General features: G+C 44.7%; 1 protein-coding gene across 1 annotated transcript; it reads right to left on the reverse strand.

The window, feature by feature from the left end:
* Positions 1-1162: 1162 nt before the first annotated feature.
* DNPEP (aspartyl aminopeptidase) lies at positions 1163-26669 on the reverse strand. Its single transcript, XM_061609397.1, has 15 exons — positions 26551-26669; positions 26262-26340; positions 19360-19448; positions 19041-19154; positions 18263-18388; positions 15382-15512; positions 13188-13272; positions 12967-13071; positions 12447-12524; positions 10409-10492; positions 9659-9819; positions 8496-8535; positions 7033-7134; positions 1950-2117; positions 1163-1292 (listed from the first exon to the last, which is right to left on the reverse strand). The coding sequence occupies exons 1-15, from the start codon at positions 26554-26556 to the stop codon at positions 1242-1244; spliced, it is 1419 nt and encodes a 472-aa protein (XP_061465381.1). The 5' UTR covers positions 26557-26669; the 3' UTR covers positions 1163-1241.
* Between the last annotated feature and the right edge of the window lie 521 nt (positions 26670-27190).

Raw genomic sequence — 27190 nt, forward strand, 5'->3', positions numbered from 1 at the left:
ACTACAGCCAGTTTCTGATGCTATTCAATTCTGATAGAACGTCTGAAGGAGAAACTAAGGGGATGTTAGACAACTGGTACAAGACTGGAGCAAGGTGACAAGGCTGCCAACAAGAGTATGGGGGCGGTGTGGTGTGTGTGGCAACTCTTTTCTATTTCCTCTCCCCTTTAATTAATTACTACACCACTGTTGAGATTAGAGAGCTAAAACTATAGGCTCTGCCCATATTGTATCTTTAGACCAGACTCTATCTTTGGTCACCATTTTAGATTATAACTGTCAATCCCCCACACCGTTAAGGGCTGGGAAAATATTTCAAGTGACCAGGCCTGTATAAGGGCTGAGGGTTCTTCCAGACTGTTACTATTTTGGGATGGGATTCAATTATATACTGGCAAATTCAGGTTGCTAAGTTATAGTTAATTGGCAGGTCTGATTTCCTGCAATAAAGTGATCGGGAAATGCACTGGAAAGTGTGGGGTTGTTTTGATGTAATGCCATCTAACCTCTCCGCAAACAAATCCAGATGAATGCTCAAAAACAGGTCATCTTGAAATGGCCTGAGGAAAAAAAGTATACAGTCACTGGTATGTAGGCAGCGAGGTTACTGGACATTCCATCCCATCCAATATGCAGAGAAATGTTTTTGTGTTTTTTTATATCATCATTGTGTATAGAAAATGGTGCTGAAAGTGTATTCCCACAAACCTAAACTAAAGGATGAGATCTTGCATACATGTCTGTGTATATATGCCCCTCACATATTGCTTGTTTGGCAGCCAACACCTTGCACTGACATTTTGAGAAAAGTACTTCACCACGGGGTGGTAGCTAATTTAGAGCCCAACCAGTAAGCGAGCAGAGGATGTGGGAGTAGCATGAGAAATTAAAAGTATGCATCATTTGGCATTTCATCTATAATTTCCGTGCCCACTTAAAGCATTAAGATGACTGTAGATCGGCCTTTATAACACTTCATTATCTTGAACAAAGTTTTCTACGAACTGCAGAGGAGAGAGGGCAAGTTGTTCTTTGGCAAAGGTTCTCTGGATCAGGTCCCACTGTTGTACGCAGGCCTCAGGTGCCAGGTTTGTTTCTGAGTACGGCTGAAGAGAGGGGAGGGGGAATGTAACCATTCAGAAGCACTCAGTCAGCCAGCCCCTGTACAACAACATATGCTTTAATTGCTATCCAGCCTGGGAGTTGGGGAGGGTAGCCTCTTCCTGCATTTGCGATGCCCTTCAGTTGCTGAGCAGTCCCTGATCCAACACTGGAAACAGCTCAAAGAAGGCCTGGGAAGGAGGGGAGGGGGGAAAAAAAGGAGGAGTCAGGTTAGAAGTGGGGCGGAGGAGAAAGAACAGCCCTCTCGAGGGGGGAAAAGCAGGGCAGCTGTCGAGCACAAACATGATGGCATCACCATAGCAGCAAGAGAATGATGAGGCACAATGTTGCCACAGAAACCAATCACCGGCTCGAGGCCTCCATCGTTGCCATGGTAACATACAGACAAGATTACAAGGAAAAGATAGAGAGTGGGAGGCAGCAGGGCACAACCTGCAACCCAGGGACAGGGAGGAATATGGCCTATTCCTGTCTACCAAGCTCTTCTCACATTTTACACTCCCCCCTAAACCCCCTTACATAGCTTTCCCTCTGGCCTTGTCTGGTGTCCTTTGTTCCTGACCCCCCTCCCAATCTGACAAAGGTCCATTACAAGGTAGCTGGCTCATGAAGGGAATCTTCCTCTCTGCATTCTAATAAATAACACCACCACCCATGCCACACTTTCTCAGCCTACCCTACTTCACAGGGTTGTTGTGAGGATAACATGGGTGAGATGGTGGTGAGAGAACTATACACAATCCCTTGAAGGAAAGATGATATAAATGCAATACATCAATACAAATGTTCCCCTCCCAAAACACACATCTGCCAGAGCTGCTACCCACCCTGAATAGAGTGATGGACTGCAGGACCCCTGAGGTGCAGCACATCTCACGAATGGAGTGCATGGCCAGCTGCGGACATCCCATGTCCAGAACGCGCAAGCCAAGGTGGGAGGCCAGGATGGGCCCAATGGTTGAGCCACAGGGAGAGTCATTCCGAACCATTAATTCCTGCAATAGACATGAGATTATCAAGCAGCTAATTTGGCATTAGTATTACTAGAAGAAAAACAAAAACACCTTTAAGTGTTGGGCCTGGCAATTAACAGGGGGTGACTCTTTATGGATCTGCTGAGTGGAGATTATGGGAGTGGAGAGCTTTGTGAACAAGGCCTTAGGCACTGGTCAGCTGAACCCCAGCATCAACCGACAGCCATGGGTCTGGAAGTGCTGTTAATACTCAAATTATCTAAATTCACTAATAGGCAAAAAACCTTGCGGTTTAAGAACATACCTATAGCCCATAGATATTTCTATCAAACTTTAAAAAGCAGGGAAATTGGGCAGCTATAGTGAATGCACCAGGGGAGCAGGAGACCTGACCTCCTCTCTGAGATATTGGACTGCCCTACAAAGTTGTCAAAATGCAAACACCATTTGGGTTGGTCTTTCACAGTCCAATCCATTTGCTGTGTAGCTTGGAAGAATTTGGTAACATGTGCCTCTGAGCACATGGTGAGTAGTGGCAACACCTGCCATCTCCAAAGATGGAGAACTATATTTTTGTATGTTTGTTGGTGTACTTCTTACTGTGCTTCTTTCCTGTGTTACTAATGTTTCTACAGAGAATCTAAACCAGAAAATTTTATTCCCCTCATTATTCATCCTAGAAATCTGTGTCAAATTTATTTTCATTAATTTCAAAGCCTTTTTATTGGTCAGTGTCATATGATGGTGAAGACAGCCTTTTGTGTTTCAAATTGGAGGTTATGTTCTATTTCTATTTTGGGTGCATTAACAGTTGAATCTGAAACTGCAGTTTGACGTAAAATCAGACTGATTACAATATGTTGCTACTTCAGCTGTTGGAAAAAAGAGGATGCATGTTTTCAGCTTGCTATGTTTAAACCACTTCAGTTAAGGCAAGGTGGGCACGGTCAACTAAAAACATAGAGCACACCTAGAATTTTGCTAGAATATATTTCACCTCCTGTTTTATCTTGTGCAAATTGAGACACTTCTGTGGTCCACTGGAGACTATTCTGCAGAAGTCAGTGCCATTATTCCACAACTATGTTTGAAGTTTTTTTAGTGTAAATTTTGCAAAGTGTTGCTGTACTTCACATATAAAAGCAAAAGAAAATGATTTCCTATAGGAAACTTCACTAAAATTGCAAAGTAATCAGACATATTTAAAGTGACCATCTGAACTATATCAACTGTCTTAATAATGTTGCTTCCTCCCTGCTAAAACAAGATCAGCACAGCATGTCTTCTTTCTATTATTTGGGCTGATTGCAGGTGTTGCCACCACTCACCATATGCTCAGAGGCACGTTACCAAATTCTTCCAAGCTACACAGCAAGTGGATTGGACTGTGAAAGACCAACCCAAATGGTGTTTGCATTTTGACAACTTTGTAGGGCAGTCCAATATCTCGGAGAGGAGGTCAGGTCTCCTGCTCCCCTGGTGCATTCACTACAGCTGCCCAATTTCCCTGCTTTTTAAAGTTTGATAGAAATATCTATGGGCTACGGGTATGTTCTTAAACCGCAAGGTTTTTTGCCTATTAGTGAATTTCCATGCTTTTTAATCCAGGAGGTAAGAAATGGGATCCTGTACAAGTTCGCTGAGAATGGATTGATCATTTGCATGCTTATTGAGTTCAGTGGGATTTACTCCCCTGCAATCATGCTTAGGATAGGTGAAACTGACCACAAGGGATGGGGAAGGGAGGAGGAGGAGGAGGGACGGGAGGAAAGGCAGAGGGGAGGACTGGGATGGGAGCAGGCAAAAGGGGGAGGGGAGGACAGATGTGATCATTTGCATGTTTATTGAGTTCAGTGCGATTTACTCCTGTGCATTCATGCTTAGGATAGGTAAAACTGACCGGGGGAGGAGGGACGGAGGGCTGAAGTGGGCAGGGGAGGAGGAAGAGGGGAGGGGAGGAGGAAGGGAGAGGAAAGGGGAAAGAGGGGAAAGGTACATCTGATCATTTGCATGATTACTGAGTTCAACCGGATTTACTCCTATGCAATCATGATAAGGATAGGTAAAACTGACCATGGGGGAGGAGGAGAGGGGAAGGAGCATATTGGAGGGGGGCGAAGGAAGGGAGGGCAAGTTTGATCATTTGCATGCTTATAGAGTTCAATGGTACAATGTATTTACTTCCGTGCAATCATGTTTAAGATAGGTAAAACTGACCATGGGGAGGAAGAAGGGGAAGGGGAGGAGGGGGAAGAGGAAGGAGGGGATTGGATGGGGAGGGGATAGGAGGGAGGAGAAGGGAGGGTGGGTGTGGTCATTTGCATACTTTTTGAGTTCAATGGGATTTATTTCTGTGCAATCATGTTTGAAAATGGAAATGGACTGCCTTCAAGTCCCTATGGCAACCCTTTGATAGGGTTTTCATGGTAAATGGTATTCATATGTGGTTTTACCATTGCCTTCCTCTGAGGCTGAGAGGCAGTGACTGGCCCAAGGTCACCCAGTGAATGAATGAATGAAACTTTATTTTTACACCGCCCTTTTTCCAAACTGGAACTCAGGGCAGCTTACAATATACAATTAAGATACAATCAAACTATACGCAACCTTAAAACCATGAAACAGGCACTTAAAATACTAAAAAACAATTTAAAATAATACAAATAACAGCATAAAACAATAAATAATGGATGTGTGGGGATTCGAACCCTGGTCTCCCAGGTCATAGTCCACCACCTTAACCACTACACCACACCTTAACCACTGCACCAGGTCATGGATTACCCAGAATTCCAGCTTGTTGTTTTCCCCATTACAATGTTGCAAGAACACCTGCACTTGGCTGACTTTCTCTTCTCCTAAAGATATAGGATCAGTCTCAGGCCCTGAACCTGGCAACCCTACCTCCCACCCAAATGTAAAACAAAGCTGTCCCTGGCCACATCCACACCAGGCCTCTATTACACTTTAGACAATCATGGCTTCTCTCAAAGAATCCTGGGAAGTGTAGTTAGTGAAGCGTGCTGAGAGTTGCTAGGAGACGCCTTGTTTCTCTCACAGACCTTCAATCAGAGAGGCTGGCTGTTTGTATACACTGGGGCGTCTATGTAACTGCTATAACCATTATGCAAGGCTGCCTTATTGCTTTTAATATGTATAAGTGCCTTTAGGAGGTTAAGATTTAATAGTTAAGCTTCTGTAGCTTTCGACACCTGCCAGAGACTTAGCTTTTTAGAGATTAGGTCACAGAACAGTCAAGGACACCCAGCTGGGCCTTATCTATGCGAAGCTAGTACGCTGGGAGATGGTCCCTTTGATATAGCTGTTAACAAACCGTGGCAATGGGCTGGGGAGACAGGGTGCCAAGGAGAGGTCAAGATAGCTTCACATAGCAGCATGAGGTCCATGCACATGCAATAGCTAATGAATTATATGCCCTGGACACCTAGTACAGACCCTTTCTCAGTAGACCAGATAACCCATCAAATGTCTTGACAGCTCAGATAAGAGGATGGTGATACTTCAAAGCAGTGAGAGAGCAGCTGTAGCCTATTAGGCATAGGGTAGCTTTGATTCTTAGGTTGATATCACATAATCAATCATGTATTCTGTCAAAATGATGTAAGATAGCAGCTAACAATGTGTTCCGTCACCACTGTTGCCTTCTATAAAAGGTGCCAGTGTCGTTAGCTCGGGGTTCAGACCTTAACGCCTCTCTGCGGGAGACCTTGGGCCTGTTCCACTGGGTAGGCATGCCTGTCATGGCCCAGTTCAGCGCTCAGACTGCAAGTGTCCATACAGGGACCTCGCAGCCTGTTCCATTTATTGGGCATGCCTGTGTGCTTGTTAAATTACTCAGTAAAGTCTCCCTGTAAGTAAACTCTTGAATCTGTCTCATTGATTCCTTGGTATTGAACTTAAAACTTAAGCAAACCCACAGCTGGGGCTAAAACACTGTTAAACCATTCTCTCAGGGGAATAGGAGTCTCCTCTCAGCACCCTTCATAAACTACACTTCTCAGGATTCTTTTAGGGAAGCCATGACTGTCTCAAGCGAAATCAAGTCTGGAGTGGATGTGGCCCCGATTAGCCAAGCCCAGCAGCTGTGAGGCTTTTATAACACTGACAATCGGTTCTTACTGAGCATGCCCCGCGTTATCATTGGCTTTAAGCCAGAATTTCTTAAATTAATTAAAAATCAGCCAGGCATTCTTTTAACTTTTAAACTGCAGAAGATGAAGGTCAAAGTGTGGGGCAAGGTCAGTATTAAGAGTACAGGTACTCTGTGAACATGGCTGCTTTTTAATGAATTTCAACAGATTATGAGAACTCAGAGAAAAAAGTCCAAAAGGGCTCTGGGTCCCCCCCCCTCTTTTTAGACTTTGAACTCTCTATTCTCTCTGACTGTTTTGTGTATCACCATGAAAATTGAGAGGGTTGTTAAGCAAGCATTTCTGAGTACAGGACTGTAAGTTTGGTAAGGTTTTATTTTGAAATGAGCTTATGGGAAGCATCAGAATGGCATGGGGGGTATTTTCAATTTAACATTGCGGAATGTGAAAAATCCACGCTGGCTATAGTATACAGCCACTCTTGTGGCTGTATAATACCTAAGACAAAATGATCAGGCCAGGGATTGGAGAGAAAAGGAACAAAAGCTGTCTTCAAATAAGGGATGAGTCCTCCACACAGCATTAAATCCTGAAGTCCCATAATTTCTGATGTCATCCCCCATAGCAGATAGGGCAACTTGCCTCAATGGTCACTGGCTATGAAATCTACAGTGCACGGGCATAGCGTAATACTTGTCTTCTCCTTTATGTATTTACCTACATAAGCAACCCATTAGCACACAAACTTGCCCTTTCATGGCCGTGATCTTCAAGAGCAAGAGAAGGGCTTGGTGCAGTTTTTCAGATGGCGGAACAATGCTTACCTGCAGGGGGATGTCCACACGGCTGGCAATTTCTCGGATCAGTGCCTCAGTGATAGCAGTAGAGGCATAGCGTTGGTTGCTGTTCACTTTGATTGTCGGGCCCTATGTAGGAAACCAATCCACTCAAAAAAGAAGAAAGGGATACCAAGGAAGATACTTACATGAAAATCAGGAGATGTGGTCAGTACATCACAACAGAAGGTTCTGCTCCCCAAAAACGTGAGCCAGAAGAAAGGATATGGGGAAGCCAAAGGGAAGCACTGGAAAGCAGACGCCTACCCAACAGCAATTTTGTCCCAGAATAATGCAGTAGTTCAATGGGCATCTGTACCCCCACAGATGTGCTGTATTGTTCCCTAGGCACGATTGCTACAGGAGTAGGCCTGTGCCTTCCTTTTTGCTTTCACACACTATTCTTCCCTCTGTTCTGGCTTGTGGGATCAAGAGATGAGAGTCTCCAGCCCACAGAATTGAACCAGTGCCTGCCACCAGATCTCCAAAGTCCTAGAACAATACCCCCACCCCACATGAATTCAAAGATAATTTATTCCTCCTATTTAGGTTATTTAGGCTGTGAGTACTATTCCTTATGTAACCAAAACTAGCACCATCCCAACACGAAATATCAGTGACTCAGGCAAACCTCCAAAGTTTGCAAAAGTACTAAAATGTTTAGGGGGGAAAACCTAAAGGGGGGGAACCAACAGCCCAATGAGATCTGGGCATGTTCAGTGGCTACAGAATGCTGGGGGAGGGAGAAAGAGATGGAATGAAGCAATCTAGGAAAAAATGGCATGGTTGGCTGGCTGAACCCAGAACAGGAACAGTGCAGACTGCAACAATTTGTTGCAGTTTCCACTTATAAGATATAATTTATAACTATTGTGAAATCTATGGAAAGGACAGATCCATCTTCCCATAAATGGGAAGCATGGGCAGTTAGACAAATTGTGCATGCTTTTCTTGAGCTCTCCTCTTCTGTCTTCCCATCCGGGGACTAGACATGTTTGATAGTAAGATGTGATTTCCAACAGTTGAGTAACCTTTAGCATACTTCTCAATATCTAGGCCAGGTGTGGGGAGCCTCTGGCCCTCCAGATGTTGATGAACTACAATTCCCATAATTTCTGGCCATTGGCCATTGATGGGAGTACAGTTAAGGAACATCTGAAATAACAAAGGTTCCCCACACGCATCTAGGCCACTGGAAAAAAGCAAAATCCCCCCAAAAGCATATCTGAGAGCTCATTCTCACACAAATCTTTGCTTCTGAATGTATTACAAAACAAGCATATCATCTAGCTAGGGACACACGTTCAGCTCTAAAATAACCTCAGTTGCAGGCACAAACTTTGCCAACCCACAGATTCACTTGCACTTAGTGGGCTGCTCTCATACTGCTTGCTGAGAGTCTGCCTTAGCTTTCAACTTTTTACTGTTGCCATGTAGTCCCAGTCACCTACCTTATGGAACTCAGGACGGTGGTTCTTATCATGCTTGTCCCTGCAAAAGTGAGCATCAAATTAGACCCTGCCAAGTGCCCACAACTCCTAGAAATATGCACCTGAATTTCACAGAACTGGAAATAATGAGGAAAGAGGTGATGTCATTTCAATGCCTAGAAGTGATTTCAGAAACAAGAAGCAGTTTTGGTGTGGGGTGGAGTGGCAATTCTGATACGTCAGTGAGGGTGCCTGTGCGCAGATTCATGTGCAAAGGTCTTTCATTAGAATGGACAGTTGGTCTGTGGAAGAGCAGAGTGCTTCAGTGATGAGGTGAGCTCTCTTGGGTTCAGTACACCAGTGAGAGGAGGAGAGAGACCATCTTGACAGTGATGCTGGGAGCCATGTCTAGCCTAAGGGCACAATTTGTCAGTGGGCATATTCAGGGTTGGGTACATCATCTGCAACAAATACAATCCAAGCTCAGAAGATGGAAGAGCACCATCTGACTTTTTGTGACTTCCACCATATGCTGCCTTCAAAGTTGCCAGACTGTTTTCTATGAGCATGAAGCTTGGGGAAGGAAAGATTATTTGGTATAGAGTGCCAGGCACAGGCACTGACTCAAAATGCAGCTGTCCTGAGGGTGGCTGCTGAAGAGTCAGCAACCCTTTGTAGCAGGAGTAGCTAACCTATAACTTTCCATATGTTGTGGGACTACAACTCCCATCATCCCTGATCACTGGCCAAGTTGGCTGGGATTGATGGGAGTTTTAGTCCAACAAGAGCTGGAAGGCCATAGGTTAGCCACCCCTGGTTTGGATGGACCCGAGGCCCAGGAACTCTGCTCAGTTGCTTAGGGAGTCTTACCTGCTAGTTATAATTGAGGGGGAGCTGTCAAGTCACTTGACTTGTAATTTGCAGGTTAGCCTAAACTGATAAGATGTTTCTGATTTATCTTTTTCAGGTCTGAGAGACAGTAAGGTTGAGTCAGACAGCTTGCATTAGCATCCTGCAGTTTTATTATTCTGTCAAACAGTTGATTTTATACAATAATGAGGATTAGATTATTATTTTTTTTAAAAAGGAAAACAGATTCTTTGAAAGCAGAATTCAACAGCAGACACCAAGTACTTGCTAAACCCTTATGCATTTCTTCATGCTGGGCAGAGCAACATACTCACGGATAATTGGGGTGCACAGCGTGGGCCATGTCAGCACTGATCATGCAGGATTTTGGTATGGCTTCCTCAAATGCCGTCAAGTTCTGGGGTGAAGCCGAGATGCGCCGAAGAACAAGTTCAGTGAGGAGCGATGCGGCCCCTTGTGCACTTTCTGAACCAACCTGCCAGGTAAGTTGTCAATAAAGAAGCCATTGAGTCTTTTTAACCCCAACAGAATTCCATCTCCTATCCCAGCTTAGAGTGTTGGACTAGGACCCAGACACCAGGGTTCAATTTCCCATTCAGCCATGAAGCTCACTGAGTGACCCTGGGCCAGTCGCTGCCTCTCAGCCTTGCCAATTTCGCAGGGTTGTGGCGAGGATAAAATGGAGATGAGGGAGAACCATGTATGCCACCTTGAGTTCCTCTAGAAAGGTTATGTTGCTGCCCCGTAAATTCGTAACACATTTCCTTTCATTAACCCATTAGATGTAGCCCCTCCCAATAATTATATTCATCTAACACTCAGGATGGTGCCTTCCACTTTCACAGGAACAAAGGAAGCTGCCTTATATGAAGTCAGACCATTGGTCCATCTAGCTCAGTACTGTCTATAATGACTAGCAGCAGGTCTTCAGGATTTAGGGCAGGGGTCTCCCTCAGCCCTACCTGGAGGTGCCGGGGATTGAACCTGACACCTTCTGCATGCAAAGCAAATGCTCTGCCACTGAGCTATGGACCTTTGCCAATCTACAAATGTCTCTTACTGACCTCCTCATTGTCATAAAGTGCAACCAGGCGTACATTCGGCTCTTGGGCAAGAGCTCCAGGCCCTTCACTAGATTCAATCAGAGCCTGTAGAAAGATATAAGGGGACAGGGTCAGCCAACAGGATAAGCAGTGCCCTGGTACTCTCAGAAATATTTGCTGCTGATCGACGCATCACTGGCTTGTGAGCTGATATCTTAGAGTGGTGCCAGGTTCTGTAAAGGCTGAATTCCAATGCCTTGATGCCCAGTTTCTCCCACACCACACAACCCACTTTCCGCATCAGTTCTAGAATGGACTGACATCTCCCAGAGATGCCAGGACGAAGACTAGGCCAGTGCCACAGAATCCAGAACATCCAGGAAAAGCAGGGGGGGGGGGGAGAACCCCGGCAAATGCAACCATCACAAAGCTAAGCTGGAGTTTGGCACACTTGAAACGCTGGCTGTAGGCTGAAGAGCTGGACTGACTCTCCAGGAATAGGAGGGAAAACCCACGATCTAAGGCAAGGATGGGCAACCGGTGCACCTCCAGATGTTGTTGGACCCCAACTCCTATCAGGCCCAGCCTGTGTGGCCAATGGTCCTCCTCCCTGACCTAACAGAGTGGTGAGGAGGAAACCGCAGGTGTGTCTACAGCCGTATCACCACGTGCAAGCAAGGCCCCAGAACATTTAACAACAAATAACTCTAATAATTTGTATCCTGCTCTTCTACTGAAAGTACCCAGACAACAGCATGCAACATACTCATAAAATCTTTAATACAAAAATCAGTACAAATGCAAATACAACCAACAATGTCTATGAGCAACAAAATACAACCAACACTTCAAAGCGGAGGCAAAACAGAACCCTAGGGATGTTGTACATTCAAACTTGCAACACTAAAACCAAGTGTTCCACATTCTTCATTCTTGGCAGCGCAGGAAAGCCTACTTATGGCTCCTGGCTAAGTGTCCCCAAAAATATCAGAAACGGTGTACAAGCCCAGGGACTATGAGGTTTTGGATTCCATCCTGCTATCCTGAGCCTCTAGAACTACAGCAAATTGAATGACTCCTTTGAGCTCAGCTCTTAAACTGCCCTCCTATGCCAGAAATGCATAGTATACTGGGGGTTACATGTCATAAAGGCAGGCAAGTGATACATTTAATAATTTCACAGCTTCTGCTATAGTGCTGCAGTTTTGGGGGAAAAGCCGCACCTCTCAATATTCTCCTTTTGACAGTACTTTTATAAAAGCCACAACACCTGTAATGGGGTGGTTCACATGCAACATCAAGCCATCTGATGTTATACGAAACAAGCAATGCTCTTGGATGCTCCTGCCTCTCTCCCTATCTCCCCTTGCACACATTGTATTAAATCAGTTTATTTCCACTTTCACATAAACCAGTTTCCCATTTCATCTGGGCTGAAATGCTTGTGATTTTGCATAATCCCTGCAAGGCATGGAATGTTTTTCTGTCTGTTGTCCCACACACAAAAAAGTCTCCCAAAGTCATATATGTGTATAGAGCCATTATCCTGCTAATATGGTGATAGTTTCACCATGTAAAAGTAGTTAGATAGATCACCCCACCTTTTGGATATGGGAATAATGGATGATTGTAGCACATGGCAAAAATGGGAGACAATGGAAAGGGGTTAGAAGTGACCTCTTTGTTCATTTTCTAGACGATTTATGGGAGAAACAGCATTATTTTGAAGGAGAGAGCATATTAGAGGATGGCTGTTTCCATGGCACTGACAGATCACAGAAGAGCATGAGGCTGTGAGCACACTTGTTACCTACAGCAAAGTGTTTCCATTGGCCATACCTGGAGTGGGAATCGGTTGATCTGCAAATCAGTTGCAAAATCTCTTTGAAGCTGAATTTTTTTAAAAAAACACTCAAGCTGATCCCACCAAGTTTTTCAGTAAAAAGGGGCAGGGTCTGATGAGCACCATGTGCTCCTGTTTTCAGAAAAGAGAGATGGAACTGGCAGAACAGTAAGTGTATCTCTACCCTTAATCTCTGTCCCCACCCAAAGTACTCACCTGCAGAGCACAGTAGCAGCTGTGGAGGTTGTCCAGACGAGGGGAAAATATGAACTCATTGAAGGCGCCACCTAGTGCCTGGAAGAGGATTCACCAAAAGGAAAAATCATGAGCTGGGATGCTCCTGCTCTTTCTGCTCCGTTCCCAGCTTCAGTCAGTCTCTCACACTCACACAGCATGCCTGGGACAGCTGGAATCTTTCCCCAGGAGCAGAATGAGTAGCTAGAATAAGCATCTCTCTCTCTCTCTCTGGATCTCTCTTAAGGGATCATCCGCTAAGGCAGGGATATTGGACTCCAGCTCCCATCATCCCTGATTACCAACCATGCTGGGTGGGGCTGATGGGAGTTGCAGTCCAGCAACATCTGAAGGGCCACAGGGTCCCCATCCCTGTGCTAAGGAAACTTGAATGGAGCTAGGAAATAATGTCACTTGTCCAACCACATGACTCTTGAAAAGGTTGCCCACTGCCAGCACTCCCTGCCCCATGATTTATTTTTTTTAAGGAAAAGTCACTCACTGGAGGCTGTGTGTCCATCAGACACAGCTCCATCTCCACCACCTGCTCAGGTTTCACCTTCAGCTGGGAGCAGAGAAGGGACAGCAGAGCTGGAGGGTGACGAGTCTGCCAGAAAGAAAGTTGAAAGAAATGAGCTGACAAAAGAGACGTTGCACCTGGAAAGCTGCAGATTCTCCCTAGTTTTCTACTGGATCCCTCCAGCTGATTTAACCCCCTCTTACCTGGAGAGATGAGGTGCAAGCCGCCTCTGTCTTGGATGTCTTTTTTCCCAGTGCCTCCTGGACTTCTGTGGCCAGAATTGGGACCCTGGGAAAGGCATATTGGCTGTTTATTATCGTTGTTCCTGGAAAATCCTGGGCTCAAGAAGTAATTACAACCTATGGAGCCATGATGGCACAACAGAACAAAGGCCTTCCAAGGAAGCCTCAGGGAGAAACCCTGACCCTCAATCCTTAAATATTCTTCACTTTTTTTTCTCAGGGAGCACTGCCTCCCAGTGTCAGCAAGTTCCCTGCTGTTATATGTGGGGCATGGTTCTGGCACCCAATAGCCCAGTAATGGGAAACCTATGGCCCTCTAGATCAGTGGTGGGGAACTGGATCCAGCCAGTGGGCTGTATCCTTATGTCCCCCATGGGCTAGGTTTGACAATTGCCTAGTGTAACAATGTCAGATGACCCATTTTTATCCTGTGTGGCACATGGAGCTTTGAAGCCTCAACAATCAGCTGACTGGCAGGGTTTCAAAACACCAACAATCAGCTGATTGTTAGGCTTGCAAAGAGCCATGCAGGGTGCTACACACAAGGCTTTGCAGGTGCCACCAACCTCTTTCTGACCCAGCTGTATCGTTGCCTGACCCACAACTGACACCACACATCAGGTGTAGGACAGGTGGGTATGGCTTGGCCAAAATGCCCTGGCCGGCCTAATTAAGCCTGTGTGCTAGAGACTCCCCACCTATGCTCTATGTCACCGCTTTTCAACTTTGAGTCCCCAGATATTGTTGGATTACAACTCCCATTATCCTTGGCTATTGACTAAGTTGGCTGGGATTGATGTGAGTTGAGATCTGACAACAGCTGGGAAGCCAAGGTTGAAGAACACTGCTCTAGATGTTGTTGGACTACAACTCCATTCATCCCTGTCCATTTGACATGCTGTCTGAGGCTGATGGGAACTGGAGTGCCATAGGATCCCCACCTCTGCAACAGCCAAAGGGGAACCCAGGCAGCTTGATAGAGCTCATATCTGTCACTGCCAACTTCCCAGAGTCCGAGGAAAACTCCTTTGTTTTTGGCCACTATTTTTCTAAGGGGAGATATTCTGCAGATGTGCTTTCTTCCACCACTGTGATAGGAGAAGCCACCCGACAGACCATTTTCTGCCATTCAGCTTTCAAAAGGAAAAAAAAGGAGAAAGGAACCTATTTCAAAGTTAATTCAAAGTTGACAACCTTTAAAGCCAAAGTTAGAGAAGATTTACTTTAAAATCAAGTTTTAATATCAACTGCCTTCTTAAATAAAAAACCACCATTTATCATAATAAAAATGGAACTCAGCATTGAAACTAAATATCAAAAGCCCTACAGTCACAGAAGGGCAGTCAGACAAACACCATACTGTAAATGCCAGCCTAAATAATAATAAAGTGTAAACCTATAAGAGCTGAGAGAGGGGCTTAGGCAGGCTTCTCTGAAGAGGGATTCCCTCAAGATTCCCAAACATTCAGAGTTACGGGCCCAAGCCTGTGGAAGTCCCTCCCCACTGAGATTAGACAGGCAATCTCCTTGCTAAACTTCAGGCATGTGAAAAACATGTTCTTATTTCAGCGGGCATTTTAAGGCAGTCTTGTTTTTATGATGAATTATAATTGTTATCTGTATGGTTAGTTTTTTAAAAAAAACATTTTATGTTCATTGCTTAGAAATTGTCAATATCAAACAGTATAAATATCTGAATAAATAAAATCCTAAATAAAGATGGGGTGCCAGAATGGAGTAAGCGCTCCTCCAAGTCCCAGCCAGTCTGATATGACTAACAGGATCCAGGGCTCAAAGGACAGAGGAGGATAGCATCAATGTAGGTACGTAGGAAGCTGCCTTAAAGTCAGGACACTGGCCCATCTAGCTTCAGTACTGTTTACACAGACTGGCAGCAGCTCTCCAGCATTTCAGGCAGGGGACATTTCCAGCCCTACTTGGAGACGCAGGGGATTGAACCTGGCACCTTCTGCAAGCAAAGCAGATGTTCTACCACTGAGCTATGACCCTTTGCCATCACCCAAGGTAAAGAAAGTTACAGCTGAAAGCCAACAGACAGACCACCCCCAGTAGTGATTTAATCTAAATCTGGCTGGGCCCTGCCATAGGGACTGGCTCTTGACTCCACCCCCCATCATAGGGTATATGATCTCACAGGTGCTGCTCTGTGTTTGGTCCAAAGCTCTCATTCACACTGCGCTGGAGATGGATGGCCAGATGTGGGATGCGGAGAATGGGCTGCTCCACTCTCACCAGCTGCTGCTCCAGCCGCCCTGTGGACAAGTCCTGAAATAGAAATCAGTGTAGCATGTGGGTAATTTTGCCACATTCTTCAAATGGCATAATGGGGAGGGGAGCAGGGGAGAATAATCGTATTACTGAAAGCTAAAGGCTTTAGCTTATACCTGCCTTATACCAAATCAGACCGTTGGTCCATCTAGATCAGTACTGTCTACACTGACTGGCAGCAACCCTCCAGGATTTCAGGCAAGGGTCTTTACTAGCCCTACGCGGAGATGCCTGGGATTGGACCTGGGACCTTCTGCATGCAAACCAGATGCTCTACAACTGAGCTACGGCCCTTCCCTCTTTGGCCATTCGAGCAAAGAGAGCTCAGTTGAATGATTCAGCAAAAGTGGCTGAGAAATGAAGAAAGATCAGAGAGTAAAACCAGACAGATCTTCCAACTTTGCTTTGGGTGTGGGGAAGGCTTTTTGATTGGAGCAGCAGTGCCACTTGGAGGGGGTTATCTCTGCCCCTCCCATGGTTTCAACAATAATGGTGATTAGCCCCATTGGGGGGGGGAAGGAGGGTTTAATGCTACCACTATGCTGCTGCTCAGACTGGAGCTCTCCCCCCTCCTTTAAAGTTGTGCTTAACAGTCAGGAGCTCCATTTCAGCCCCAAGCGTCTGTTTTCAAGCAAACTGGAAAGCAAATTGAGAATTTGTTCTCAAAAGGTGCCAGCTAAGGGCATTTATTACAGCTCAGTGCATTTCAGAACATGGGTGCCTTCTTCAGGAGCAATCTTAACCTTTTTTTTTCCAGTCAATGCTGTGTCACATTAACTCACAAAAATTGAAAATTTCGGTTAATCATGATTTGCACAATCAATTCTATGTATCGTTGGCTTATTGATAGCATGGTTTCCTGTAACACAACACTCTGCTCCTAGGAGGTGGCACATCGATTCATGCTTTGAAATGCGCTGCATAGAGCAGTGGCTCTCTGCCAAGATGTAAATGCAGACAGTTTGGAGGAACGTTCACATTCCATTTTGGTGAAAGTATCACTGTAACTAAGTACCTTTCCATTCCCCCTTCTCTAATCCACCACGGAATCCACAGATCATGCTCCTAGGCTTGCAGAATCCTTGTCTCCACTTTGTTTAATGTGGTTTATTCTCAGGTTGCAATTCTCTACATACCTACCTACATGTTGCAGAATATAACAAACTCAAGCATCTAGTTTTCATCAGAACATTCATTTCTTAGCCACTTTTGGTTTCAGTTCTATTCAAACAAGTAGTCAGTTTGGGTTTTGCATCATGGAGATTTATGGCTTACATGCAAAACACTGCATTGCACACTTTGAACTAGACTCCAATCCTGTTCAAATGTAGCTAGGCAACCAGGTCCACTGAGCACACTCATGTTTATTGGGACTGAAAGCACTGATCAGGTAATTCATTAAACAGAAGATGAAAAGTGCTGCTTTTAAATAATGTTTTTATGGGCTCTGTCCTCAGTGAGGGATATTCACCGTGAGTACCTCTGTTGTATCTCTCACCCTCAAAGCAATGATTGTTCCACATGATAAAACACTTCAGTTCACTTCATTAAGTATCCTCAGAATATATCAATTCATGTTAGCATTTCATCCTTAACCAAGAGTTTAAAAAGATCATCAACTAAATATTTCAGTTTAACAGCATATAATAAAAAAAACCCCAAAACAAAAAGGCAACAACTGAGTTAAGAGCCATCAAGAGTCTGCACTTGCATTGTCTCATGGAATCTAAGTTATTTCCCATACCCAACCCAGGCAATGGTGGAGAAGAAGTAGTCACATTCAACTGCTCCCCATGTGATCCCAGGGCTCTGTTTCTGGAGTGGCATCAAAAGGAGTCATTCTGCAGGACAGGAATGGGAACCTCTGGCCCTCCAGATGTTGTTGGACTCCCAAACTCCCATCATTCCCACCAATGTATCCAACGGTCAGGCATGATGAAAGTTGGGAGTTCAACATCATCTGAAGGCCCCAAGGTCCCCATCTCTGCTGCAGTGGCTCCCATGCTGAGGAGAAAAAAAAGAATAGGCTTTAATGCAGGGGTGGGGAGCCTCAAGACTGGGGGCCAAATGCAGACCACCAGGCTTCTCTATTTGGCCCTCAGAACTCTTTCCTTCTAAGCAACACCCCTCCTACTTCAGTCTCTCCTTCAGGGTGTGTAGGAACTAGCCTACTATACAAAGGTGACACTTACATTAGTTGCTTTGCTCACTTTTTGACCTTGGCCCTATCCACCACTGGTGTGTAGCCCCTGGAAGGTTGCCGAGAAGGGAATGTGGCCCTTGGAATGAAAATGTTCCCCCTCCCCACCATCCTAATGTGACATGCCTGCAGTATTTAAGAGAGCTTTGGCTATGGGGCGGTATATAAGTACAATAAATAAATAAATATAAATAAATAAAATGGGAAGTCTCTTCCAGCTATAAAAGTCTAAGTTTTTTTGAATTATTTGCAACTGTAACAGAAGAAACAAAAACACAACAAATCAAACAACTATTTTAAAAATCCACTGCCCGCTGACACGGGCAAGAATATTCTATCAATCTAGTTTTAAATGTATATATTAATATAAGCAATCCAAATAGGTGTCTAAATGAAATTGATTATTATGAGCCATATGTTCAGACATAGAAAGAGTAGTGTGATCTTCAAGCCACTAGCTCACAAATGGTGGATGTTAAAAGTCTAAGAATTTGAGAACTTTTAAAGCCACATAATCCCACAGCCCAGTGTCTCAGGCAGAACTAACCTTGACAATGACTCTTCCCGCAACAGAGAGGTCGCGGTCAAACCAGGTGTTCCAGATGCCACCTCCATATGTCTCGACAGCCACCTGGACTGTACCCTCCTGGCTACGCTTTGAGCAGCGCTTCACCTGGATGACACACAAGCACAGAGTCCATACTGTGTTAGCCGCCCAAGGAACTGACCCTACCAAGAGGAGAGCCATCATTATTGCCATAGAGTGACTGATGGCTTTGATTTTTTTGCATTATACCTATATACTATCCACCCAAGTAGTTTGTATTCCATTTTCATTTATTTCATTTGTTGTTTTTTCTTTGTGGACTTATTGATATGCATCTTTTAACAAAGCCCAACAAATATGTCTTAAAACACACACAAGAGTGGAAAAGAGGAGATTCAAAGAACAGGTATCAATGTACAAGTGGGAGCCCTCCTAACTACTGTCAGAAGAGGGAAGCAAATCTACAACGCTGAAGATCACAGGCACGAGGAGCAGCTGAAGACATATTTTAGGGATGGGGAACCTGTGGCCCTTCAGATGTTACGGGATGCCAAGTCCTTTCAGCCCCAGCCAGCACAGCCAATAGTCAGTGATGTTGGGACTTGCCACGTTGGGTAGTTATCAGGGGACAAGACCATTCATAGGAAGTCAGTCAGGGTGGGAAGAGATGATACAAGAGTCTGAGACAATGGAGGGATGCAGAAAGGAAAGAATGCTCAAGAGCCCACAGGGGCATGCTGGGTGGTAGTGAGGAAGCGCAGAGTGGGGAACTGCTTACCCGAAGACATGGACTGTCTGTGTGGGCTCCAATCACACTGAAGCCATTGCCTGGCTCGTACTGTCCACCAACAGCAAAGGCAATCACTGTCGAGAAGTTTCTGGTCACAAAATACTAGTGTTGGGGGAAAAGCAGAGAAGGGGTGGGAGACATGAGCGTTTTCTTCAGTCCCTTAGATGGCATGCCTGGCAGAGGCCTCCTCACTATTCACTTTTCTCTCTCTGTCTCCCCTCCCACCCACCCCGATTCCCAAAGAAACAATAACTGTAGATCAGTAACACAGACAGTAGGTAAGGCAGAAGCCACTCTCTTTCCACACCTTTCGGTCAGGCTGGATATCCCAGTGTTCAGTTTCCTTCAACTCCTGGAAACCAGCCTGAAGCAGGCGGCTCCTGCATTCAGCAACAACTACAGGAGAGAAAAAACAGACAAAGCAATCACAAAGGGGATATGGACACACAGAGCTGACTAAATGTAAGCGGCATGCTACAGAGCAGGCTTCAAAGAGCTATTTGGCTCCCCTGAACAGGAAGTATATTTATGGGACTACTGTATTGCTCTTCATTTGGGGCTGCCCTTGAAGACCATGCTAAAGCTTTAGGTGACACAGAATGCTGCACCCAGAATTCTGAATAGGGCCCGAGTGTTGGGCTCATGTGATCCTCTTTATCGAGCCAGCTACACTGGCAGCCAGTTCATTCCCAAGTACAATTCAACATGCTGGTTATTATCTGTAAAGCCCTTTGTGGCTTAGGACCATATTTCTTCAGGTACAGCCTCCTCCCATATTACTTTGTCCTTCCACCAAGGTCAGCTGATATAAACTGTTTTGCTGTGTTCCTTTGCCTTCTGAGGTATGGTTGGTGGCAAGATGCACCACAAGGGCTTTTCCTGTGGCAGTCTCTATATGTAGAATTTGCTGTCCCACGAGTTTAGATTGCAGAGCCTTCACTGCATAGCTTCCATCATACGAAGAAGCATCTCTTTACTCCCACCTTATGGTGAAGCATGCATAAGAAATCCAGTAAAATATTAATATTAATAATAGATTAGCTCTTTCTTTATTCATGCTTTGCCAGCAGCTCACAACTTCTCTTTTCCAGCAAGTCTTTGATTCTGTTACTGTGTAGGCTTTTTTAAATATGCTGGCTTCAATTCTCTGGTTTCTTTTTTGCTGCTTTAGGTTTGGATCATGTATTGGTTTATTATTAGGTTTGTTTTTCTCTTGTATTTGAATTATCTTGTTGCATTTTCTGCTTTGCGAACGTTTAGGCCTTAAAGACTGAGATACAGCTATCAAGATAAATAATGAAATCCTCTTTGGGCACACAGGAATACATCCTTTGCCCCCCCCCCAAATTGCATGATTCAGCTCCAACTGTACTCACCTTCCTATCAAGACTCTTGAACTCAGTTTGAGAGTCACATCATATTGTTATGATCCTGACATGGTTATCTTACACAGGATGGGGAATCTTTTCATCTCATGGGGCACATTTCCTGCTGGGCCACCTTCTGAGGGCCACATGCCAGTGGTGGGTGGGACCCAAAGGAAAAAGTGGGCATAACAAAGTAAATGTTACTTTTTCACACTAGGTTAGTTTGCACACACCCCTACCTCTATCCTCCATCCAGACAAGCAAAGCAGGGTCAGTGAGGGTTGTGGCCCAGTGAGAGTCTCAAGGATCAGGTAGAGAGATTTGGGGCCCAGGCCTGAGGTTTCCTACTCCCTGCCCTAGGAATGGCAACAAGCACAGCTCCAACCCCAAGACTTTTATGTCCCCCAACCTCTGCAGAGGGCCCCTCTATTACCAGACCTTCACCGAAATCATTAGGATTTGCTGCTGCATTGAGGGGCTAGCCAGCTGATCACAGCACAGAGCAAACAAGCGGCGTATTAAGGAACGCAAGATAGCGACTTGAGAAAGGGAGAGGCTAGACAGATCCAAAGAGGGAATACAGGAAAAATACAAAATGCATTGTGTGAACGTCTCATTGGCACAGAGCCCAAGCACTTATCCTGGACCCATTTTTGAAAGAATTTAATAAACAAGGCTCTTCCACTAGAAACATCCCTTGGGACTTCTCAGTGCAAGGATCAGAGTTAGGAGTGAAACTCTAACAAAGTTAGAACTGAGCTTGTACTTCTGCCCACCAAGCATCTGACACAGTGGAGAAGAAGATATACCATCCTCTAATTTTAAGTCTATTTAGAAATGTCCTAGTGTGCCTCCCTAAATCCAGAAAAACCTGTATGAGCTTTCACAAGTTAGATGAAATCAAGGCAGATTATTCAAAGAATACCACATTATTTGCTTACCTTGACTTAAAGATAAGACAAGGAACATACAGTAATACCTCGCATTAATGTACTCAATGGGACCAGAGCGAGTACGTAAACCAAAAATGTCCTTAAAGTGAAGCACTACCTTTTAAAACTTTTTTTACCTCTCCTTCATGAGGAGCCTCAAAGCCCCGCGCTAAAGCCTCTGTTGCTGCGCTGCCGCGCCTCCCAGCTGATTTGCAGTGGCGCGATCACGTCTATTTCCACCCCCACGCGCTAAAGCCTCTGCTGCTGCGCTGCATTTCTGGAGAAATACAGGCATATGGAGCGTGTACGTTATAGCGAGGCAATGGTAAGTGAAGCGACGTTAAGCGAGGTATGCCTGTATTGCATGCCTTAACATTCTGCAGAAAATGATAAAGGCTTATGAAGAAGAAAAAATGAAGTGGGGTGAAAAGAATTCTAGTCCTCCACCACCAAACAGTTCAACAAAAGACAATATAATTATCTAAAGCATTTATATACTGCCCTATTTAGAATTTTAGGAAGTGTACAAACAACTGTATTGCACTACAAATACGAGAATATGACAAATAAAAAATCCTTAGAAGCTACTAAAGTTACGACTTCCGGGAAGGGTGACTTAGCCTGTGCCTGCTTTTGAGACGGGCTCCTGCCTCAAAAGAAGCTTATTCAGATATATCAGTCAGATTTTTTTTTTTTTTGACTGATTAAACTTCTCCCGGGTAGGGAGAAACGAAGAGATTAACCTCAAAGCCTATTTTTGTTGGGACGACCAGATCTCATTAATTTATGGGACGAGGTCCAGCCGATGAAGGTGGGACGGATTTTTAACAACAAGCTCTATCTGATAAAGCGAACGTTCATCTTATCTTCTAAGAGAGAACGCACTAACAGGCAAGCACCCTTCTTTCTATATTTTTCTTTTACTTGACTTAAATTGTTGCTGTTTAAAAGAGATTTGCCAGATTGATCGGTTTTTGACATCTCACTGGGGAGCCATAACTTCTCTCTGCTACTCACTAATTAATAGCTTATCTCTGTTTTTGTTGCAAAAAGCTGTCCTGGATTTGCATTCTAAAGATATACACAGAAGAGGGATTTCTATTCCAGATTTTTATTTTGAAGAATATTATATTGTCTGAGACTACTCTCTTTTTGGTCTATTTTATTTTGACGAATCTGTTTCCTGACGACCGCCATTAATTGTTTCGATCCTGGGAACTGCATTTTGTTTACTTAAGCATGGAGAGATAAGGCTGTCTGCTCTGTTTATACTGTGATGTCACCAAGTTTGGAGTATTAACCCAATTGTTGCTGAAATAAGAAGTGGTTTTCCTATATTTTTCTTTTAAAATGGCAATTAAGAAAGTGGCTGAGAATCTGGAAATAACTATGTTTCAGAAAATAATGGATGAGATTGAGATAACGAAACAAAACCTGCGACAGGGTTGTAAGGAGCTGAAAATTGAATTGAGTAAAATGAAGCAGGAGATTAAAGATATAGGGGTCCCTGTGAGAGAGGTGACCCTGGAAGGGGTCCCTGTGAGAGAGGAGACCCCGGAGATTGGAACAAACGTGGAACAGGAAAAAGATTTGGAGTCTATGGACTTTAGAAACAAAATCTATTGTTTGGAGACACAGGAGATTAAAGACATAGGGGTCCTTGTGAGAGAGGAGACCCTGGAGACTGGAACAGGGGTCCCTGTGAGAGAGGAGACCCTGGAGACTGGAACAGGGGTCCCTGTGAGAGAGGAGATCCCGGAGATTGGAACAAACGTGGAACAGGAACAAGATTTGGAGTCTATGGACTTTAGAAATAAAATCTATTGTTTGGAACTCAATGTTATCTCTGAAGAAATTAATGAAGATTCTAGAGATAAAGTTATCAATGGCATGGATAATCTTCTGGACTGGAATGATGTGATGGAGCCCAATATAGAGAAAATCTATGGAATTAACTGCAGCCATGTGACAATGGAAAAACTTTCAAGAGATGACCCAGTGTATTTTGAAAAAAAGAACAGAGATATGATTTTACAGCAGTATTTCAGCAACCTATTCAGAATGGATGGCAAGAAAATATTTGGGATAGAGGTAATTCCCATCAGACTCTTACTATATGACTATGGCTTTGACAGCAAGATTATTATGGAATACTGATAATGGAAGATTGGATACTGAAATTACTGGACTTAACAAGACTACTGAAGATGGAAGATGGAAAATGGAACTAATAGGGATAATAGAATAATGGCTACTGAAATTACTGAACCTAACAGATTCTGATGTGATGGATTAATTGAAATGTTTATTTTGACTATGGTTATGACAATAAGATTATCATTATTAGTAATGAGATGGATTAATCGATATGCTTATCTGGAAAAAAAAATTGATAGATATATTTCTTAAAGAATTGAAACCTCTCTTTGACTTTTTGTGGAAAGAATAAAGTAATGTTTATGAGATTTGATGATTAAGTAAGATAACTACTGGAGGAAAGTGATTTTATAATATGACTTAAGAGACAGGATTGTTATATATTATAGACTTATAACTGATTTGATCTTTGACAAATGGGAAGTCAATATTTTACTCTTTATTTTTTATTTTTCTTTTTTTTTTTCTTTTTTTTTTTTTGTTTAACTATTTTTGATTTTGTTTTTTGTCTTTGAATGTTTTATGATTTCGTCTTGTATGTTTTATGAAAATCTGAATAAAAATTATTGAAAAAAAAAAAAGAAGCTACTAAAGTTACAAGTTAAAAATGGCCAGGTGAATAAGAGTGTTTTTGCCAAACAGACGCAGCATAGGCACCAGGTAAGGTGATTTAGAAAGGGCACTCGGGGGGGGTGGAGTGCTGAGAAACCCAGTCATTGGGTAGAGACGCACTTGCAGTTTTGCTGGCTTCAAGTGCTCCTCCACTTCCGTTTTCTGAACCCGGGGACACAGCAGGCCAGGCAAACACCACCCCTTTTTGCTCCACAACCTCAGAAGCTGCAGCTCCAGCTTGCTTTATCTTGAAGTTAGCTTCACACAGACTTCAAAACAGATTGGCCATCAACTCCATTGACACTCCAGGTGCATCTAATGAAAACGCTTTGCTGCAGGCTCAGGCAGACATAGTGATTGGTCCAACGCTTTGCTGTGGGTGGTCCTAATCAGCAGTGGGGAAGGGAGATGTGTCCAGACTTTGGCAGAGTTGTTTCAAAATGCAGCCAGGGAAAACAGTCTGGGGTGCTTCTGAAGCAACTAGTGTGTCAGAAGCCATCCTGTTGCTAAACAACAAACAGCAGAATATCTTAGGGCAGGGAGAGGGAACCTCAGATCCAGGGGCCAAATGCAGCCTTCTGGGCCTTTTCAACAGGACCTCAGGACTCTTCCCAGTCCACAACCGCTATCCCAAACTACATCCCTCAACGGCTCGGCTCTGCACCCTCCTCAAGTGATTTTGCCTGGCTGGAATGTGTCCTTGAACTGTGGTAATCCCTCTTGCTTGCCTGGATGGAGGATAAGAGAGATGTATGCGGCCGCATTGAGAAACCCCTAACTTTATTTACTGTACAAAAGTCAGCCACACCTGTTGCTCCACCAGGCTTTGCCTCTGGCCCCACCCACCACAGACATGTTGCTCCCAGAAGGCTGCCGGTGTGGGAACGCGGCACTCAGGCTTAGAGCACGGGCAGATTGGTAAGGGAAGAGGCACTCCTCCAGGTATTTAGATCTTAAGCCATTTTGAGCTTCAACAGGTAGCAGCACTTGAAACAGTTAATACAGTTGTCCGGATCGCAGTTGAAGCAAGAAACTGGCATGCTAAACATCAGCAAGGGGGAGGAAGGGGGGAAAGCACAGAAATAGTTTGGGAGGAATGTTGTATGGATTGGAGATTTATAGGAATAAGTGAGTTAAAAAATGGTGTCAATGCTGGAAAGAACAAGTGCGGAAGTAGCGTCAGTGGGACAGACTTCCAGTTAAACACACATCAGGTTCCTTAAAGCACTGTCGAGCTTTTCTTGTACTATTTGTGTACACATATGAACATTGTCAACGCAGGCTAGAAAGCAGAGAAGAGTTGTTTTTAAAAAATCAAGCGTGCATAGTTTTAAAAAAATAATAAAGCATGAGCAAGGAAAAAAATTTTCACACACGGGTGGGGAACCTGTGGCCCTCCAGATGCTGCTAAACTACCGATTATTGGCCATGCTGGCTGGGGCTGACGCAAGTTGGGAGTCCAACAACATCTGGGGGCTGCAGGCTCCCCAGCCCTGTTTTTGAAGAGTTCTAAGACAATGGTTCCCAATTTCTCCCATGGTCCACTTGAAAATTGCTGAGGGTGTTGGTGGACCACTTAATGAGCTGTAGCAATTCTAATGTGCTGTGCTGGATGAATTCTTCTATAGAATTCAAATGGTAATACAATAAAAGTCAATATTAAGAAATAAAAAGAAACAATAAAATACCATTAAAAACAATATTAATATTTAATATGATGGAGGTGCCATTTCCCACCTTCAGCCACACGTCCATAGACATGCCACAGACCACCTGAATGAAGCTCACAGTTTGGGAACCCCTGTTCTAGGACATGGCCTGAAGGCATACGATTTGGCAACCTCGCTAGAACTACACGTTTAGGTTTGATCAGTGCCTAGATAGGAGTCCACTCTGTCTATGTCTCCTTAAGTTCCATGATGGCAGAAAGGCACAATACTAAAATATACTTTCCGTGCCATGTGCGACAAAGCGCAGGCGCAGCTGACAGTCAGCGGAGTCTAAGGAAGGCAGCAGAGCTAGGGACCCAGCGCCTTCAGAGAGGCCTCGATTCAAACTACCTATTGACAGAACAGGGAGCCACAACAACTACTTCCCTGGCGGCGCGAAGCCCAGGGTCGCCGCTCTCGTCTCCCTCTTACCATGATAAGGGGAGGGACTCCGGTGTACAAACTTCAGCAGCTCCTGCGCCGCCGCCTGCACCGCTTGCTTAGAACTTGCCTAGGAAAGAAAAAGAACAAGTCATGCCGGGAAGAAGAAGCGTCTGCCCCACCGGAACAGCCCAGCTTCGTCGTCTCTGCGCAAACAGGGATCGCCAGCCAAAGACGAGGCCGCTTCCCGGAGACCCTCCGCGTCCGCGCTTCTGCCATTTCCCCCAGCAAACCGATCTGATGCTCCCAGGGGGGAGATCTTCGCCCAGGTTTACAGTACCTGCATGGTTCACCCGCCAACCGTACGAAACAAGCGCCGCTTCTCCTTTGCAAAGATCGAAGCTGGCCCCACCTCGAACCGCTCAGCCTGCTGGGCACTTGAGAGGGGAAACTGGCCCGGAGACCCCTGCAGGCGGGTCTCGGTAGGACTGAGGATGATTTCTCAGGCCAATGAACATAAGAACATAAGGAGAGCCTGCTGGATCAGACCAGTAGCCCATCTAGTCCAGCATCCTGTGGGACTAGATGCCTATGGAAAGCCCTCAAACGTGACCTGAGCACAAGAGCACTCTCTCCTGGTTGGCCACTGTGAGAACAGGATGCTGGACTAGATGGGCCACTGGCCTGATCCAGCAGACTCTTCTTATGTTCTTATGTTCTCCTCCTGCGGTTTCCAACAACTGTATCATAACTGTCTGTATCCACAGAGGTCAGTGTAACATACACCACCAAAAATGCAGGTGTAACTAAAATTCCCTCCGTGGCGCAGAGTGGTAAGTGGCTGCAGCCGAAGCTCTGCTCACGGCCGGAGTTCAATTCCAACGGAAAGAGGAAGTCGAATCTCCGGTAAAAGGGGTCGAGGTCCACTCAGCTTTCCATCCATCCGTGGTCGGTAAAATGAGTACCCGGCATATGCTGGG

This window comes from Rhineura floridana, chromosome 2, assembly GCF_030035675.1.
Source record: "Rhineura floridana isolate rRhiFlo1 chromosome 2, rRhiFlo1.hap2, whole genome shotgun sequence".
NCBI lineage: Eukaryota > Metazoa > Chordata > Lepidosauria > Squamata > Rhineuridae > Rhineura > Rhineura floridana.

Coding starts and splice junctions, on each gene's coding strand:
- DNPEP (XM_061609397.1), bottom strand. Junction 19,155..19,359: donor ATATCCAGCCTGACCGAAAG/GTGTGGAAAGAG, acceptor CCCCAACACTAG/TATTTTGTGACCAGAAACTT. Junction 10,493..12,446: donor GCTGCTACTGTGCTCTGCAG/GTGAGTACTTTG, acceptor ATCTTTCTACAG/GCTCTGATTGAATCTAGTGA.